Raw genomic sequence first — 20,472 nt, 5'->3', positions numbered from 1 at the left:
GAAGATAGAGCCCCTGTTGTCCAGTCTCTGAGGGAGGATAGAAGTCAAACTTCCATAAGTGCCAGTTAGCAAACCCAGAGGACTTTCACATGGATCAACCCCCCCTTCCTGCTTTTTACAAATTTCCATTCCCTGGACCTGGCTCAAGTAGTGGCAATCCCTCATACCTACTCCCTCACTCCCTTTAAAACATCCAGTCACCTCTGTACAAATCGAAGTTGAGTTCAGTTCATGCTGAACTCTCTTCTCTATTGCAACAGTTCATCACTGATTAAAATCTGTCCACCTTAATTCGTGTCCAGTGGTAGCATTTTCAGCAATATACACTCTGACATCCTGGTGGATCTGATTCCCGAGGTCGATGTGGCAGTTAGTAGGGTGACTGTCTCCAAGAAATGGTCTGTGGACAAGAGGAGGACAAAAACTGACCAAGTGATGGTTGGATGTGATGGAGGAAAGTAATGCTCAGATGAAGGCATGGGGGTGACATGTTTTAAAGAAAGACTATTCCCAACAGGGAGAATATTTGGATTCTCAGAACTTTTTTGAAGATATTCTTCGTGGTAAGGATGTTTAAATACAGGCGTGTTGTGGTCTCATAAACTTATTCTCATGACTTTTCTCTTTTCTGCTTAAAAATATACTGTTTTCTAAGCCTTTAATTTGTTTCTACCCATAAAAAACAATAACTTTGATGAAAATTAGTCTCATGAGTTCTCATGCACACAAAAATGTTAACTAAAAAAATTTATTATATTACTTGATTTAGGACTATGACTTCATTCATACAATCAGAATTTCTTTGTTTATTCTTTAGCCATGTTCTGGCCTTTAATGTTTGTCTCTTTGACAGTTATACACGCAGTTTTATAATTTAACCATATGCCTTAAAGGTCCAGAAAGTAAACTTAGATTAAGACAAATAAGATAAAACAGACAGTAAGATACTCAACAAATTTACTTAGTTCCATTCATTTAGCATCAATGCATAACACATTCCAAAAGCGAGCATATATCAAATTTAAAATGGATAACCTTAATTGGGTTCAATTATCGGATAAATGGTCAAACAGTTTTCATTGCATATGCTTTGGGCCATGCATTTCATTCCTTAAGGATCTGCTTTATTGAATTAACATATCAATTATTTATTTTGATAAGAACAGGGAAGATAGTCAGAGGAAGAAGCAGCAGTGGTGGAGAACACGCCTCTCGCTGCTGCACAGAAACACATATGGCAGGTGACGACACCAACAGCTAACTCCTGGAGAGACCTAAATGGCTTGTCTTGGCACGTGTGGGTAAGTACAATGTTTACTAATCTAAAAAACGAGAAAATATTATAAAAATATAAGAAGTAGAAAACCCTAGACAAGTTAAAATACAGAAAAAGTTTAAGCAAAGTTATTTGAATCAGGCAATTTTTAAAGTATCAAATAGTAATCTTAATAACTAGGTATAAAGTAATCTAAACCCAGGACACTAACCATGTCGAAAGGCAGTAGGCAGCCTGACCTCCCCAGAATGCTTTGCCAGAGTTAGTGTTCTCTGATTACACACTTAGGCACCCCTGGTTACAAGAGTACTTGTTTATTATTGATATTATAAAAATAACCATTCTCTAAATGATTACACGTAGTAAATAAAATTAGAACTATACATAAGGATTTGAATAATGCCATTTCTTTAAGGACCACTTGCAACTTCTCCTGCCTGCTTCACAGACCTGTAAGGCAGAAAGAAAACAGACGAAGATGTGCTTAATGATGGATCTATAGCACAGCATGTTCAAAAGAAAGACTGGGATTTTAATGCTTTCCTATACTCCATCTGAACCTTTACAGTGACACTGATCTTAGAGTACTACCTCTATATACCATATTTTACTGCCATTATATCAACTTCTGGTATCTGTATAAAAGAATTTTTGCATATATAATGCACAAAAATATCTTGGGCTGTTAAAATAGATTGGCTTGTCTCCAAATATGGCCAATGAGAAATACCTGCAAGGTATGTACACAATTACTGTCCTGGAAGGAATTATGAAACTGAATTGAGAAAACTAGAGCAGCATAAGGTGGGTCAGGCTGCATGTGTCCTACTTCGGCAGTGGAACTACTTGTCCATACAGCTTGATTAGAAAGAATTTATTTTTTCCTAGAAAAATATGACTAGGATGGCAAGGGGATATGTCCACACTTCAAGAATACGTTATGTGGAGCTTCAAGATGGCGGAGGAGTAAGACGTGGAGATCACCTTCCTCCCCACAAATACATCAGAAATACATCTACACGTGGAACAACTCCTACAGAACACCTACTGAACGCTGGCAGAAGACCTCAGAACTCCCAAAAGGCAAGAAACTCCCCACGTACCTGGGTAGGGCAAGAGAAAAAAGAAAAAACAGAGACAAAGGGATAGGGAAGGGACCTGCACCAGTGGGAGGGAGCTGTGAAGGAGGAAAGGTTTCCACACACTAGGAAACTTCACTGGCAGAGACGGGAGGGTAGGTGGGGGGGGGAAGCTTCGGAGCCGCGGAGGAGAGCACAGCCAAACCTGCCAACTCCTCTCTCTCACTTACTCCTTCAGGTCTTAAATATCACTTTCTCAGGGCCCTGTGCCCAGTAGTCAAGCTAGGATCCCCCTGCTGCATGCACTTATCTCAACCTAATGCTTATATAATGATAATCATCATTATTGCATGTAAGTAATATTTATAGTGTGACTTCATCATCTAGTAGCTTCTGTCACCTGTGACAGTGATGTGTCCTTCTCTGGCATAGTTCCTGACTCACTGGAGGCCTTTATTTAATATAAACCACATGAATGATTTACTCATTTTGATCTCTTAGTCTGAAGGGCAATATGCCTGTATGTCATGCAAAGAACATTTGAAGGACTAAGAAAGAGAACCACATGATCTTTGCGCTCCTGCAATGGTACCGTTATTACGTAGAAGAGGGATACAATTTTTGCTTGTGATACAAAAAAAACAGAACTAGAAAGAAGGAAGCTATGAGGATTCAGATTTTGGAGCAAAATAGGAGAGTAATTTCTTTTAAAGTAGCTTTTAAACATTTTGTACAACACCAGAAATTCACGTGTTTTTTGTTTGTTTGTTTTTGGTCACCAGGCTGTACATTACGTCCCCAGGACGTATTTATTTTACAACTGGAAGTTTGTACCTTTTGACCACCTTCATCCATTTTGCCCACCTCCTGCCTCTGGAAACCACCAATCAGTTCTCTGTATCTATGAGCTTGGTGTTTTGTTTAGATTCCATGTATAAATGAGATCATATGGTATTTGTTTTTCTCTGTCTGAGTAGTTTAACTTGGTATAATGCCCTCAAGTTCTGTCCATATTGTTGCAAATGGCAAGATTTCATTATTTTTTATGGTTAAATAATATTCCATTGTGTGTGTGTGTGTGTGTGTGTGTGTGTGTGTGTGTGTACCACATTTTATTTATTTATTCATCCATTGATGGACACTTAGGTTTTTCTGTATCTTGGCTATTGTAAATAATGCTGCAATGAACATGGGGGTGCAGATAGCTTTTTAAGACATTTTTTTAGCCATCCAGACAGTATTCTGCAGATGTAAATACAGTTGACCCTTGAACAAGATGGGTTTGAACTGCGCAGGTCCACTTACATGTAGATTTTTTCCCATAAATACACACTACAGCATTACACAATCCACGGTTGATTGACTCCACACATGTGAAACCTCAGATACGGAGGGTTGACTGTGAAGTTATATGCGGATTTTCATGTAGAGAATCGTTGCCCTGACTCCCACATTGTTCAAGAATCATCTGTATATGATTGTGTATGTGTCTATGCATCATATATAACAAAAAGAATTGTATCTAGTATACTGTCTTGTGACTCACTTTTTTATGTAACAATATTGTAAAAACTGTTTCCACATCAAAGTATATATCAATATAGATAGATGGATTCAGTTAATATCAGTACAAATCTATGTATATATCGAGTTAATATATATCTCATTCTTTATAACAGATGCACATTATTCCATTATATAGATTGCTGTAATTTTTTAAAATCAATCCTCTTTTGTTGGCCATTAGGTTGTTTCCATTTTTTACATTTTCCAAGTTTTATTATAAATCAGTTTCCAAGTTTTATTATAAAACATGTGCAGTGAGCATAATAATATTCTGATAACTACACAGCATTGAGGACATTATTTCTTTAGGTGATTTCTTAATACAAAATGATTGGCTCACTGAGCAACTAGAGCAGAGCACAGGAGGTGGTGTACTCGCATTACTCAAGGTGCCCATACAGAAGCTAGGGAACTGTTTGGTGGGGATATTGCAGAGAAGAGACGAGCGTGAGATGGGAAGAGACGTAGATAGTTCTCAAATTCTTTCTTATTTTGATATCTTATGATTCTATGAGTGCTAAGGGCACACTCGACCCTTTACTTCCCTCTGTAACATGCTTGAGAGAAGATACTGAGAATTGTTCATCTTTATATATCCAGCCCATAGAGTAACCTCATGTCCACGGATGTGGAATTGTTTTGAGATGCTGTATCTCTAAGATATATTTAATGGTGTCCTAGAGTCCATGGTCTGCACAAAGGGGGGTATATGTTCTCATCTCACATGTATCTAAAAGTAATTTTCCTGCTATAGGAAGAAGGGGATTGAAATCCTCTTCCCACTTCCTCAGCACAAAAGACTACAGGCTCAGTGAGGGGCCTGAGATCCATGAAAATCACAAAAACAAAGAGAAAACATCATGCAGAGCAGCTGGAGGAAAATCCTTTTCTCATTATAGGTCACGAGGACTATGTATTTAAAAAAAATCTGAACTTCAAGTAGTTGCAAGTGGTGTCCGTCATTACCTGACATTGACATTAAGTGCCCTGAGCAAACATACCAGAGTAGACGAGTGCAGGACAAGAAGAGCATGGAACACAAAGAAGAAGATCAGCAGAACCTGCACAATGAAAGGAAAAGAGGTCATGTGCTGGACCAGGAAAAAAAGTCCATCAAACGCAATTCCCTTGCGGTTTGACCAATTTCTAATGAGGATTAACTGAAATTAATATCGAAACTACATTCAGAGTATATAGTGACTGCAATGACACACCAGTTAACTGTTTAATAGTGTGTATGTTCTCATTTCATAATTCAGTCATTTCAATTTAAACTTTTTCTCATCTTAAATAAAAACTAGGGCAAAATGCCCCTCCAGATAGTGTTATGAATATATACGTGGATTGCAGGAAGATCTCATCTAAATCACAGTCATAATTTTTACGTCCAGCATGGGTTTGGCAGGAAAGTCATGCTCTACAGACTGCTACCATAACACAGAATATTCAGGATTGGATATATACATGTCACATATTGTGATGCTATAACATTTGTAATTTAACGTAATTGTCACAAAATTATTACGAGATTTGCATGAAGTAGTGCATATTTACATGTATACTATATATATATATATATATATATATATATTTTTTTTTTTTTTTTGTGGTATGTGGGTCTCTCACTGTTGTGGCCTCTCCCGTTGTGGCGCACAGGCTCCGGACGCGCAGGCTCAGCGGCCATGGCTCACGGGCCCAGCCGCTCCGTGGCATGTGGGATCTTCCCGGACCGGGGCACGAACCCGTGTCCCCTGCATCGGCAGGCGGACTCTCAACCACCGCGCCACCAGGGAAGCCCCTACCCTATATTTTTAATGCTTGGCGCATAATATTAAACACTAAATGTAATTCCTCTGAATGCATCCCTGAGGCAGAAGAGCAGTGCGTAGGAGGACAAGGGGACATGAGTATTCTAGTTAAAAAGAGCGGGGAAATAAAACAGAAGATCAAAGAAAGTGAAATAAGGGCATCGAGGGAGATAAACCTTCACATTTCTTGAAGAGAAAGGAAATAGATTAAGCCCAAGTTTTCCAAAGCAGATCTTGGAACACTAGTCCTACAAGCTGTTAATATAGATGATCCACAAACAAACGGTTCCTTGATCAACAGCAATATACCATCGGCCTATTGGAGGATCAAAATACACACCAGCATATTAAGGGCTCTTAGAAGTCTTATAATAAAGAGACCTTCTTTACCTGATCTTTATCAAAGTTATTTGATAAGAGATTTTTATATAACTCACTTTAAAAAATTCTACAATGGTAAACACTGCTTCAGCTAGAGTGAAGAGGCATGGCAATGCAATGTCTGTTTCACCAAATTTAGAAGCAAGAGATAAAAGCATGGGTTTTGTACTCCAATTGACCTGAGTTCAAATTCTGGCTCAACCCCTTCTCATACACATGACCTTGAGCAAGTTAGCATCGCTCAGCATCCTCCACAGAGGAGAGTTATAAAGGGAAACACCCTTGGAAGTATCATTAAGCATTTGGTATTTGACAGTTTTAGAAAATTCAAATTTAGATGAATAGGAACTACAAAAACATTTGGATTCAAGGTGGTGATTTTATATGTAAAGTAGATGCTGAGTAAAGTTGGAGAACTTGGTAACATTTTAGAAATCTTACACATAGAGGGGCTTTGAGTAAAATAATGATGTATTCACATTTGAATGTCCTTTACCACCCAAAGATATTAGAGGTTCTGGCAAGAAAGCAGTTGAATTAATGCTCTATATTAGTGGTTCCCTTAAATTTTAAGTGTATCAGAATCACCTGGAGGGCTTTTAAAACAAATTGTTACTTCCCTGGTGGCACAGTGGTTAAGAATCCGCCTGCCTATGCAGGGGACACGGGTTTGATCCCTGGTCCGGGAAGATCCCACATGCCATGGAGTAACTAAGCCCGTGCGCCACAACTACTGAGCCTGTGCTCTAAAGCCAGTAAGCCGCAACTACTGAGCCCATGAGCCACAACTACTGAAGCCCATGCACCTAGAGCCTGTGCTCTGCAACAAGAGAAGCCACCACAATGAGAAGCTCGTGCACCGCAACAAAGAATAGCGCCTGCTCGCCATAACTAGAGAAAGCCCGTGTGCAGCAGGGAAGACCTGACACAGCAAAAAATAAATAAATTTATGAAAAACAAAAATAAAAAGAATTAGCACAGATTGCTGGAGTCCACTATTAGAGTTTCTGACTGAGTAGATGTCGGATGGGGCCAAGGAAACTGCATTTCTTACAAGTTCCCAAGAGATGAACATCACTGTTCTACGTAGCACGGACTTTAGGTTGAAGCATGAAGCCAGCTGTGGTCTGGCATACTTGAAGAAAAAGGAGTAGTGAAGTGTCTGGGTACCAAAGGAAGACTGAAGTGTGAGTTTAGTGGGAAATAGAGAATCTGAAAGGTAGAAGGTTTGGGTAGATTGTAGATTATAGTAATCTAAGATCTTAGAGTAGGATGCTACTTCACATTTGATGAGAAAAATAATTACACTTCCTTAGAAGAGCACTAGACTTGAGAGGGCCAAGGAATTTTAATGGTAGGACATTGGATAAATAACCCAGATGAAAGTTAAAATTTCCTAATGCTAAGAGTGTGGTAGAGAGGAAACCAATGAACCAAATGTCAGCACCCCACATGAAAAAACAGCAGGGACTGATGAGATTATAGTGACAAGGAAAGACACAGGACAACAGGACAAATGGCATAAGCCTAAAAAGAAGGAGAATTTCAGGTAGAATATTAATGTTATCTCATGGTGCTTGACACGTGGCAACTGAAAAGAGCAGCTTTCCCTGGTGAAGGCTAAAAGGGAAGCAATGTCTTCTAGGAACCATTTCAAATAAGGCAAAAAAGGCATGGAGAGTGTTCTTTGAGTAGCACTGAAGAATGATCAGTTTGCAAATCAAATTCCTGTTCCATAGGCCACAGTGGAAAGATCTGGGAAATATGTCAACAGCGGTTAAGAATACAAATACATGAGAAGATTTTATTTTGATAGAGGCAGTGGGGCAAGGCAGAGTAGCCAAGGACAACAGGAATAAGAGACAGAAGTAACCGATCTCAAGTTTCTGAACTGAACTTTGGCATAACCTTCTTGTATGGCAACTGACTTAGGTGTCCAGCCTTAGTGAAGCAGGACTGCCCATACAGGGGGTAGCCCATTATTCCCCATAATTGTGGGAATGTAAGAAATGAAGCAGCTTTGGTGGGGGAAAGAACAAGCAAGGAGAGAGTAGCCATAAAGTCTAGATAAACAAGATCTTAATAAAGATAAGAGTTTTGTTTACAGATTAGAACCCTCTTCTTTCTTCCTGAGTGGTTTATTAGTGCAAAACGGCAACACAAATGCCTGAGGCAGTGCATCACACATGCATGTGCAGGGACTGACGTAAATGCTGTGTGAATGCACCATATTCACTTTAACTCTGATGGAACCATCGTTACTACAGAGGAACAACACACTGAACGTATTCAACGTCGTTGAATGTATCGTGTTTTGCTGTGTATACCAATAAATCATTTGTTATACACATCTGTCTGTGTTTGAGAGACATTATGGGCTCTGAATAATCAGAAGAGGAGACTGAGGCTTGGCCGCTGCTCAAGTAATCTTCGAGTCACTTACCCGGTTTGAACTACATTCATTCATTCATTCATTCGTTCAATTCATTTAGTAAATATTTATTAAGTAAATACTGAATGTATAAATATTTATTAAGTAAATATGTGTTGAACACTTACAGTGTACAATAAGAATAGTAAGACTAAATTTTCCCTAACAGCTTAATTTTTGGGAATTAAATATGTGGAAGCAATTTATAAATTATAAAGCCTTATATAACTAGCAGAAACTTTCAGAACATCATTTTAAATGTTAACAAGTGGATAAACCTTTATGTACTAATATGAAGGGGAGTCATGTATAATTTATGCTTATGAATATAGAAAAAGCTATGTTTTTGGTCTGAAGAATGTTTAATTATACTAAAGTTGATATACAGTTTCGGGATATTTAGTCAACATTTCAAAACAAGTCATTTTGAAGAAATCTGGCAGCATGCTTTGAACAGTTGTTCTATTTTTAATAGCATACTATGGGATTGAAAACATGCTTAATGTAATTACTAAATGTTATTTATTTTATTCTGTCAAAATTTTAATTTTTATGTTTATCATATATGCCGCCTTTAATTTTCTGGATGACTTTGCCTATAGAGAATAATTTGGAGCACAGTGTAAAGATAAGTAAATCAAATTGAAGTTTATATTAAAAGCAGATTTCCTACCCAAATGTATTACTGCTTGTTTCTTTATATGTCACTTTTTCTTATTTTCATGTTTTATAGTGTTTTCTTTATGATACAAATTCTTTCAGTGCTCAGTGAAATAATTCCTTTCTTGATACTATATATACACACATTCCCTCCCCCTCCCTCCTTTTTTAAGCTTTTAGAAATGCAATGACATTTCAGAGTAGAACATATGGCTTTGGATTAAGCTAGAATTAAATTGCACTAACTAATTATATATCCTTGGGAAGAGGTTTTTAACAAATCTGAGTTTGTAAAATCAGTAATACCACCTACACATCAAGTTGACACAAGAATTAAAGGAGATACTACATAGCACATAACAACAAAAATGTAATAAATGTCAGTCCTCTTCCATTCTCTCCTTTTTTAGAGATACATATGTTTCTATATAAGCCTTAAAATGTCAATTATTCATAGTAGGCTTTAAGGAGAAACTGAATGCTGTAATTCTAAATATATCCCCCAAATAGACTTTGTAGTTTTATTTATGTTAGGCTATGTGTCAAATTTCCCAATTTATTATTAAATTATATATATATATATTAGAATATATGCTAAGTCTCTCAGTGAAAAAGATTTATTATGCCACATTTTTGAAATTCTGTGCTTAGAACTCCTAGTCTATCTTCATATACCCTCCTTATTATGCCTACCCAAATAGTTTCTTAAGCTACAGTGTTTATTTTCAGGCTAGGATTTCTTGCCAGATCCTAACAACAAATATTTCACTACCTCCTCAGAAATTATGCCAGTAAACTTTCAGCCTAGCGGAGACAATGGAAATATAGCATCTTCTGGAAGGAATAGTTCATTCATTGGTTTTTTAAAATTTAGTTTGAGAAAAGTAAGCACAAGTCTGAAGTAGCAAGAAAAAGAAGAATGAAATAATAAGGTAGGTTGAGATCAAAGATCACATGGCTGCAGGTATCCCAATTAGCAGATATGAGATGACCTCTTACAGCCTGGGGTAATATGTAAGAGCATTGCATAAGACAGTCATACCACCCATGAGCCCACCCAAGGGCGTGGTCACTCTTTTTGCCCCAAATTAGGGTTATAAAACCCTTCTCTCTTCTGCAATGTCAAGGCATATTAAAAGCAACAAGTTGAATGTAAAAGACATAAAATAATTAAGAAAAACAGAAAAACGAGTTGTAGCTTCACAAGTGAAAAGATAAATCATTCCTGGTTAGTAAGTAAAAGGCAAAAAGTATTTGGCAGAGAACCTTGGAGGACAGCATTCTCCTTTATTCCCATGTAGTTAATGTATCTCTGAGAGTTAAAATCTGAGAATTGAACAATTATAGATGCACCTGAGTGTCAGCCCTTTCTCTGCAATTTACTAGCCTGGGGACCACAGGGAAGAAATAGGACCTTAAATGCATCTCCTGACTCCTAGTTCTTTTCCCACTCCATCACAGCATCTCAAAAGAGGAAATTAGACTCCCACTGAGAATATTAAGTGTGTGTTCACAATAAAAAAAAATGAGTCCATTAGTAAATTGAAGTGAGAACCTAGCAAGTGCTAGGAAGAAATTCCGTGCAGGAGTAAGAACAACCTCATCAATAATAACATCAGTAATGGTAAATAGAATCTAACAGTAAGTGAGAGACAAAAGTCATTGTGGGACAGAAGATACATTAATATTGTCATTAATTTTTAAAAAATAGATAGCAACCATTTCATATGATATATGCTTAGCCTAAAAGTAAAGACTTAGAATTAACTAATATTTACCAAGCATATACTATGTATCTGGCACTATGTTTATATTAATATAAGTATTAATATAATATTAATATTTTCTCACTCTATGAAAACAAAATGCAATAATCTAAAAATGTTTCATTCTAGTCTGTATTTCTGATGCCACAACCTAATACCATTAAAATCTTGGGAATTCCACGTATAATGTAGCCTGACACTTTGACATCATTGTCTGTTAACTCACTTTGGTCCTTCTGTTATCTACAGTCCGCTGCTCCTCTACCCACCTCTTCTACTTCACTTGATAGGGTGTTAGTCCTTATCTTGGGACTGGTAAATAATCAGCTGTGGTACCCTCACACCACTGCCTCAAGCACTGTGCACATACAAATCTTGGGAGACTGCCTGGAAAGAAATGACCTGATGTTTGGTTAAGGAGAACAAAGGTTTTTCTTCAAGGTGAAAAGCCTGGCCAAATCCTAGGTGGACAGCAGAATCCCACGGCCCCACTTACTGCTCTAAGCACTTTGGTTCTCAAGAGTCACAGCATAAACTGCGTCACCCCCTGGAAAGGGAAATGAAGGGAGGTGTTAGTGAAAGATGAGGCAACGGAGGTAAACACCGCTGGATCCAAAGAAGAGCTCTCGGTTCTACTCCCGCCTCTGCTACTAACTGGGTGACATGGCAAGCCCACCATCTCTTAGAGCATCAATTTCTTCTTCACTAAATTGAAAGAGTTGAGGTTGAGAGGATTAGATTAGTTTAGCACTTCCTAAAATCCCAGAATACTTGTCCTTCCAGCAGTTAATAGGCACTCTGCAAATTATAGGCATTGTAGAAAATAGGCATTAATGGGCATTCTGTGAAAAGGACTTAAGTAAATATGAAAAAAATACCTGGGATAAACACAGGTCAAGCAGATCTTGTTGCTGTCGGGCTACCCAGTGACTTTACTATGTAAATATTTTGGAAGAGACTCTATAGTGTTTTTTCAAGTCAACAATGAACAATATTTTCCCCCATTTGAAGCCAGGATGCTGATTACACTTGATCTGTTCACTTAAAATTACAGAGCTGCCTTGTTCCTCTTGCAAAGGGATGTCAATGGTATGTCTTACAATTGAAAGCCTCTCAAATACAATGATATGTAGAATTTCTCAAAACTTATTTTACCACAAAGTCTTTTTTTTTTTTGCGGTACACGGGCCTCTCCCTGTTGTGGCCTCTCCCGTTGCGGAGCACAGGCTCCAGACGCGCAGGCTCAGCAGCCATGGCTCATGGGCCCAGCCGCTCCGCGGCATGTGGGATCTTCCGGACTGGGGCACGAACCCGTGCCCCCTGCATTGGCAGGCGGACTCGCAACCACTGCGCCACCAGGGAAGCCCCACAAATTTGTTTTTAATAGCTTCTCATGAGACAGGACTTTAAGAAGCAGATATTGTCCAATTTTATAACCTATTATGAAGATAGCATACTCCCGTTCCTCAAACAAAGAGAAAACTAGGCTGATAAAATCAAGAAAAATAGTGGAGGAGAAGCACTTGTGGAATGCAGGTATAGAGATCTCAAAAAATGTGCTCCTCTATAAATGCAATGAGAATACAACATGAGCAAGAATCACTGAAATCAACTATTTCCGAACTCGGGAAATTTATCGAAGGCTTGCAACAATCCATAGAACATTTATTAAAGAAAAGCAGTTGAATCTCAATAGAAACAATAACTATGTAGGGTTTTATTTTACCCAGTATTAATATCCTTCTCTCCTGCTCTGCGGGAGTCTTGAAAATCAGCATTCTCACAATGATGGTAGCTATGAAACAAACAGCCTATGATCCACTAGAGGGGGCAGAACAGGTTTAGAGTTTCCCCAAATATCTAGAGTTGTCACTATTTGACCTATATGGAAGCTGCCTGGAAATGCCTCCCTTGAATGTTTTCTGTTTGTTTGTTTGTTTGACCTGAATTAGAGCTCACTCAGTGAGATACCCTGTCCATATAACATTTGTCAAAAACAATCAGGGACTATAGTTTTATACAGAAGCTTCCTGAGGCAAACAAAAGGCTTACCAAAAAATTTTTTAAAAAAATACAGTAAGTGATACGTCCATAGGAGGCTTTCAAAAGCTCTGACATAGGCGTGTAGATTTAGAAATGCCACACAGATGTGCAGTGCTTTGCACCTGCTCAGGAAAGACCCGATACGGATCTACCTCTCACCTCTGATTGACTTAGAAGGTCTGTTTAAGCACAGTTGTAAACTTCTGGAGTGCTCATGGCATGCCTCAATACTTCGTCCAGCCATTAGCTAACAACTAAGCTACTGAGCAAAGACTTCAGTATCTGTGTACAACAAATTATATAGATTTTACAGAATTAGTTTAGGAAAGTTAGTAAACAAAAAGTAGCAATAACAATAAGAAAATACAGCAGCAACAAACAAACCCTGGAGGGTGGGGATGGTCCAATCTCCAGAGTGGCCACATTCTATTATATTCAATGTACAGTTTTCAACAACAACAACAAAATGACATGATGTATAAATCATGATATCACAATAAACGTGAAAGTATGGCCCATAAATGGGGGGGAAAAGGCAGTCAAAAGAAATTCTCCCTGAGGAAGCTCAGACGATGGAATCTCTAGACAAAGACTTTTAATCAACTACTAGAAATATAGTCAAAGAACTAAAGGAAATCATGTAAAATAGATAAAAGTATAGGAATAAGCTCTCACCAAATGAAGACTACGACAAAGAGATACAAATTATAAAAGGAAAAAAAACAGAAATTCTGGAATTAAAATGAAAAATTCCCTAGAGGGGCTCATCAACAGATTTGAGCTGGCATAAGAAAAAGTCAAAGAGATTAAGATAGGTCAGTCCAAATCCAGCCTGAGGAACACACACACACACACACACACACACACACACACACACACAGACAGAAAAGAAAAATGAACAGTTCCTCAGAGGCCCTGTGGGACACCAGCAAGCATACCAAATACAATGTTACTGAATATCACTCAGCCATAAAAAGAAACGAAATTGAGCTATTTGTAATGAGGTGGATAGACCTAGAGTCTGTCATACAGAGTGAAGTAAGTCAGAAAGAGAAAGAAAAATACCATATGCTAACACATATATATGGAATTTAAGAAAAAAAATGTCATGAAGAACCTAGGGGTAAGAAAGGAATAAAGACACAGACCTACTAGAGAACGGACTTGAGGATATGGGGAGGGGGAAGGGTGAGCTGTGACAAAGCGAGAGAGAGGCATGGACACATATACACTACCAAACGTAAGGTAGATAGCTAGTGGGAAGCAACCGCATAGCACAGGGAGATCAGCTCAGTGCTTTGTAACCACCTACAGGGGTGGGATAGGGAGGGTGGGAGGGAGGGAGACGCAAGAGGGAAGAGATATGGGAACATATGTATATGTATAACTGATTCACTTTGTTATAAAGCAGAAACTAACGCACCATTGTAAAGCAATTATACTCCAATAAAGATGTAAAAAAACAAAAAACAAAAAAAACCACACTCCTGACGTGAGTTTTTTAAATTTGTGATGTAGACTTTTATACTAAAATCAGAGTAGACAAAAAGTCTATTTAAGGGTTCTGTTTATCTTAAACAGTTTATCTTAAACAGTTTGTTTATAATAAAACTGTTTAAAGCTTCCCATTGAATTATTCAAGATGTCTTTTCCTAAATGGTGCTTTTATAAAACTTACTTGTACTAAGTTTTATTTTAAAATGAAACAATAAGAAATATGCATAACTACAAAGATCCTAACATTATCTGGAAACCTTCCACCATGATAATTTTGTCTCAGGAGAAATCTGAAAATTCCATAAAATTACCTACGTATAATTTATAGAAAGCTGAGTCAACAAACAGGTGTTGCCATTGGAATGATGAATCTTGTCCTTTTCCTCACTCATAAATTTCCAATATATGAGCCTCTACACTATAAATCAGATGCTGGGTTCACATAGACTTATGTCACTTATTTTCTTTTCACTGAGAAAATAAAGAGGTAGATGATCTATACATATCTTGCCAGCTGTTCCACAAAACTCATACATTGAATACAAGTATCGGAACCTCAGTGGCTCCATCTTACACTTGTTCTAGTACTTGAATGTTAGATGCTGCTCTTGAAGAGTATTTGCATCTCTGTACTATGAGTCTGGCTGCACTGCCAGCCAGCATTCCATTTCCTGATGGCTCCTATTACCACCTAATTATTTTTAAAACCTGATTTTATTTCAAACAGTTTACCATTGTCAAGGGTCACCTCCAAGTATGACATTCCTGAAATCAAATATTTTTGGTTCTAGGTCTATGGTTAGGAGAGTTTAAGAATGACCTTCTTCAGAGTGACTGATAGACCATATGGCAAAATCTATGGCTAAACTATAAATCCAATATTAAAATTTTAATAAAACTATAATTTTCAGGACAATTATTCAGTCACAATTATTATTCATTTTATCTGTTTCATATTTATAACTGTCCTGATAAACAAGTTAGAAAGTACCCAAGAAACCTATACATTCATTCATCTGTTAAATTTTCAGATATTTATTGAGGTCTTATTATGTAGCTAAATAAGATGAAGAAAACAGATTCCTTCCCTCAAAGAATTTGCACCCTAATAGAAGAGAAGATGATTACAACTTATCAACAAAATCTTGTGAAAGTATATGGCAGAAAGGCAATATGATTACAGGACAAGGGTTGAAGAAAGTTCTGGGGGTTTTCAATCTCCTTTAAATTAGTAAGCTGTTTTCCAGACTTAATACTGATGGAGGCACATGGATTTCAGGGAAAGTAAGTAAGTCTGAATTTGGACTTGGATTAAATATACTTCTGATTGATTATTTTCTTGATTTTAGTTCATTAAAAGTTATAGCACATTCATAGAATTAATACACTGTGCATCCTGTAAGGGTGTTGTTTACCTGGTCATGCCCACTTTGGGCACCTGGATGTTGAATCTGAGAGAGTACAGCTAGCCCAATTATATATATTGTCTTTATACAATACACACATGCGTGCACGCACGCACACACATATACACACATATTCGCTTGAAGGATTTATTTAATGCAAAATTTATGAAGACCTCAAAAGAATTTGATGAAAATTATTAAATCCAAACTCTAGAATGAGAGCTTATGTATGTTTAAATGTGTGGGGAGTAGGAGGTATAAATGTGCTTGCGTTTGTTTTCATAAAAGTTCCGGGCCACTCGTAGTAATTCTTTCAGATTTAGGGGATGCTCTTCTTTGTACCCTATGCTGCTCCTTTCCTAGACTATTTTACTTAGGATCACTTGCATTAAAGATCTTCCAAACTACTCTATAATACATGCTTGAAGTACAGTCTACTTTCTGAGTCTTCATCAGTTGTTTTCTATGGAAGGTGTTTCCCTCCATTAGAATCTGTACAATGTCACTAATTTATTCACGGCATTTCGAATGTGTCAGCTGAGTGACACTGGGGCTGTCTCCTCCTCTCACCTGAGCACCTGCCTCTTAGGTCCCTCTCCTGGCTGTGCTCCCTCTGGCCACATAAGCCTGCAGTTATGGAAGTGGGATAAGGATCTTTATAAATGCCTCTTAACCTGGAAAAGTAATTTCCTGGATTTCCCTGGGTACAGAGTCATGATGCTACCTGTGTAATATATCAGGTGTCTCTGATGACTGCAGCTCAGGGGAATAGTGAATTAATTGCTTCACTCCAATTATCATGACTGCTACATTACTACTTACAATTTTTATTTGTCTCTGCAGGCTACCACTGGTAAAGAAAAAAAAGTAAGATTCTGATATCTTATTATTTTAAAAATTGATGTTTTTCCTCTATGATCCAGACACTAACTTCTCACCTTCATGCTGAACCCATCTGTCTGACAATGTCAGTAACCCCTGGAGAGCATGCACTGAGTCATGCCAAATTATAGTAATTCATTCTTGTTATGATTATAATCCAGTGACTTAAATCAGGAGCTGTATATTCTCTTTGTCTTAGCTACTATTATAAAATTAATCTGTTTTGTGAATTTAGAACAGTTCTACATACATAAATGTATCCATATAACCAATAATGATACTTTCAAAAATAATAACGAGCCAATCCTAACATACTTTGAAACTTTTTAATAATCACAAGTTATCACTGTATATATGATATGATATATGATATAAATATAGATTTATATGATATAAATCTACAGCATTAGTAGACGATTCACATTCCAAATGGATATTTTATGTTGGTCTTCAGAAATAATAATTCCTTCTTTTAACGTACTACACTGCTTTTCAGAAAGTTAAAGTTTATGGGCCTCTGCACCACAATTAAGAGATCAGTGAATCAAGATTTTTAGACCAAAAGTATAGCTTAGCTTTACATGTTCTCCCTAAATAAGTCTGAATTTTTTGCAGACATCGTTTGATACTGGGAAAGGCATGTACCATCATCATGGATGTCCTTTGGTTAAAAGCAATTTGTCAATAAACAGCAGCGTCTACTCACGTTTCTCTTGTTCTGCTTCCACTCCTTCACTTTCTGTGTCACTTGGCAGGATCCACGGTTGATGAACCACCTGCAATTGCTTTAAAGAGTCATCCTGCCAAAGAAAAAGTTTATTTGGATTAACCTCTAGAATGATACTGTGAATACCAATATGGGTGAACACTTCAGTTTCTATGAATTACATGTCAAAAAACCATAACAAGAATTTCCTCACAACAGAGAAGAATTTTAAGCTTAAATTCATTTTCATTTCATGGACATGTCACAAACTCTGAACTCATTTTTTTGACATTCTCCTTTAAATAAGATTTAATGTCTTAATAAGAAGAAATATCTAGACTATGTTCCTCCCTGAGTTAATATTTTTATGGAATTCTTAGCACCCATTCTTGGAAATATAATAATGAAATATTCAATATAAAATTGCACAAAATGTGCCTGTTTGCCATCAAGGTTCCAATTCCCTTAAATGAGATTAAAGATTAGTAGGATTTAGAGAACATTCTCAACTTTACCCTTCAGTATTACTTCATTGCCTCCTTCCTCATATTACTTCCTATTTTTATTAATATATTTCTCAAATACTTCCTTGCTGTTCCATGCCTCTGTCATTGCCCTAAAGCAGACTCTCATCATCTCCCATCCTGACTGTAGTTATAATCATCTACAAAGTTTTCTAGGATTAAGATTCATACCCTCCCTAATTCTCTCCACCAGTTCCTTGCCAAGTAGAGCTTTTTAAAATGTCACATGATGTATTCATTACCTTGTTCATAAACCCTTGAGTAGTCTTCTCATAATTTCCAGCATAAAATCTCAACTCAAGGCCCTCCACGAGCTATACTTGTCTAGCCTCTGTTCTACCACCACTTCCATCTCCATCCCACCTCGACTGACACTTCCACTCCAGCTTAATTAACTGGTAGCACCTTAATTTTGTCACTCTCTCTAATCTACTTAGATGTTTTCATATGTTATACTTCCTGCCTAGAATGCAGTATATTTATCTGTCTCAGACATTAACACTCTTCCCAAGGCTCAGGTATCATCTCTGTTGCCTTCCCTGACGCTCCAAGACAGATTTACTCCTTTGTGTGCCTATTGTATCAATATAACAAACACTATATAGTAATTGTCCTTTCATATCTTCTGGCCTCAAAAATAATGTGGAAAGTCCTTTATGCCATGGATAACTTTTTTTACCTATTAATTTCCAGTATCCATTATAATGTCTGGGGAAAAACAGGTACTCACTAACAGGTACACAGTAAACATTTGTGTATGAGGAAGTAGGAAAGAGAAAAAAAGGAGAGGATGAAGGGTAGAAAGGAAGGAGGAAGGAAGGATGGGTCCCTTTGACAATAAAATATAAATACCAATTTTAAATTTATTGAGTCATCATTCAATAAAATCTTTTCAAACATAACTTTGAAAACTAAAAACATAAAATCAATATTACCTGTCCATTTACTCTTTTGACCTCTCAATTCATTCATCATCTTCCCCCTCTTTGAAAGAAAGATCTTTTCCTCCAACTTGAGATATTTTGCTTTATTTTGTTCAGAAAAATACTAACAAGATAAAAATAAAGGCTCACGACCCCGATCTCTAAGAAACATGATACACCAAACATTAAGTGTCCACTTTGTTTAAAATAAGTGCTGTATAAGAGAAACAACATATCAGCTATCCCTTGACTGTGATGGTTACCTCTGGATATGTTTAGTCCCAATCTAGAGTTTTAAAAAAGTACAGTTTTCCAGGAGTTACAAAGGGGATTAAGGACTTGAATAGGTGAAGCACAGGGGATCTTTTAGGAAAGTGATATATTCTGTGTGATGTACTAATGGTAAATACAAGACATTAAGCACTTGTCAAAACCTGTAGAACTTCAGGCCACAGAGTAAACCTTAATGTATGCAAATGAAAAAATCAATTAGGAAGGTGGGATGTCCCAGGAGGGAAGGCAAGATACTAAAAAAAGAATCTAAATGAATTACAAATGTAAAAGAACCTCACTGAAGTGGGTTGGGGAATAAGGTGCTGACCTAAGTAACTCTGAAAATGCATGGAGCCTGTAAGATCAGAAGCAAAAGCAAATGTACATAAGCACTGCATTATAGTGGATAAAGTTATGGGCTTATAGGTTAAAAATTCTGAATATATGTGTGTGTGTGTGTGTGTGTGTGTGTGTATATATATTCTGGAATTGAACAAAGTAAATGGATGGCAGATGTTGGAAGCCAAGTTTTTCACTCTTGGAGAGGAGTTTACAGATAAGCAAGGATAGAATGTTCCATGTATAATGTATTGATATTAGAGTTGGAGACATCAGTGTGAACTCATGTTTAGCTTACTATACATACAGATGGCTACACATATAAATATGTGTGTATATATATATATATAAATGGTTACTAATCATACATATATCTTGCTGCTATGGCAGCTTAAAGGATTTAGACACAATGACACCCCAATAGCAATGAAAACAACAACCACCCGCTCCACGTCCCCTGCACCGGCAGGTGGACTCTCAACCACTGCGCCACCAGGGATGCCCTCTAATACCCTTTTCAATGAAAGAATCAAGACTCTTGGACAAAGGACTGACTCTTAGACCAAGGCAAGAAATATACAAGATACAAGATAAGCCTGGAGCATCTTGTGCCAGAAAGCAAAAAAAGTGCTAACACACACACACACACACACACACACACACACACACACACACACACACACAAATGCCGGGGTATATCAAAGGGCTAAAGGAGCCAACTGAAAAATCTCTCTGTGGCCAAAGCTAGAACAATTCAAGCAACGAAATAAAGTAGCATTGGGTTACTACCCAACATACAAAACAAATGTCTATCAATCCATTCTGATGAAAATAAATGATTGACTAAATCAACAAGTGGGTGAGAATAGACAAATATGCCATGCAGAAGGATTTCAAATAATTTATGTAAAT

General features: G+C 37.3%; 1 protein-coding gene across 1 annotated transcript in view; it reads right to left on the bottom strand.

Moving 5' to 3' along the window:
• Nucleotides 1–791: 791 nt before the first annotated feature.
• C17H8orf34 (chromosome 17 C8orf34 homolog) overlaps nucleotides 792–20,472 on the bottom strand; it is a 331,115-nt gene continuing 311,434 nt past the window's right edge. The window contains 3 exon segments of the mRNA XM_060128306.1: nucleotides 792–1,726; nucleotides 4,923–4,982; nucleotides 17,502–17,595. Coding sequence (XP_059984289.1) covers nucleotides 1,719–1,726; nucleotides 4,923–4,982; nucleotides 17,502–17,595 — 162 coding nt within the window. The 3' untranslated portion in view covers nucleotides 792–1,718.

Source organism: Lagenorhynchus albirostris, chromosome 17 (genome assembly GCF_949774975.1).
Source record: "Lagenorhynchus albirostris chromosome 17, mLagAlb1.1, whole genome shotgun sequence".
NCBI lineage: Eukaryota > Metazoa > Chordata > Mammalia > Artiodactyla > Delphinidae > Lagenorhynchus > Lagenorhynchus albirostris.
This window is presented reverse-complemented; position numbering and strand designations above follow the sequence as displayed.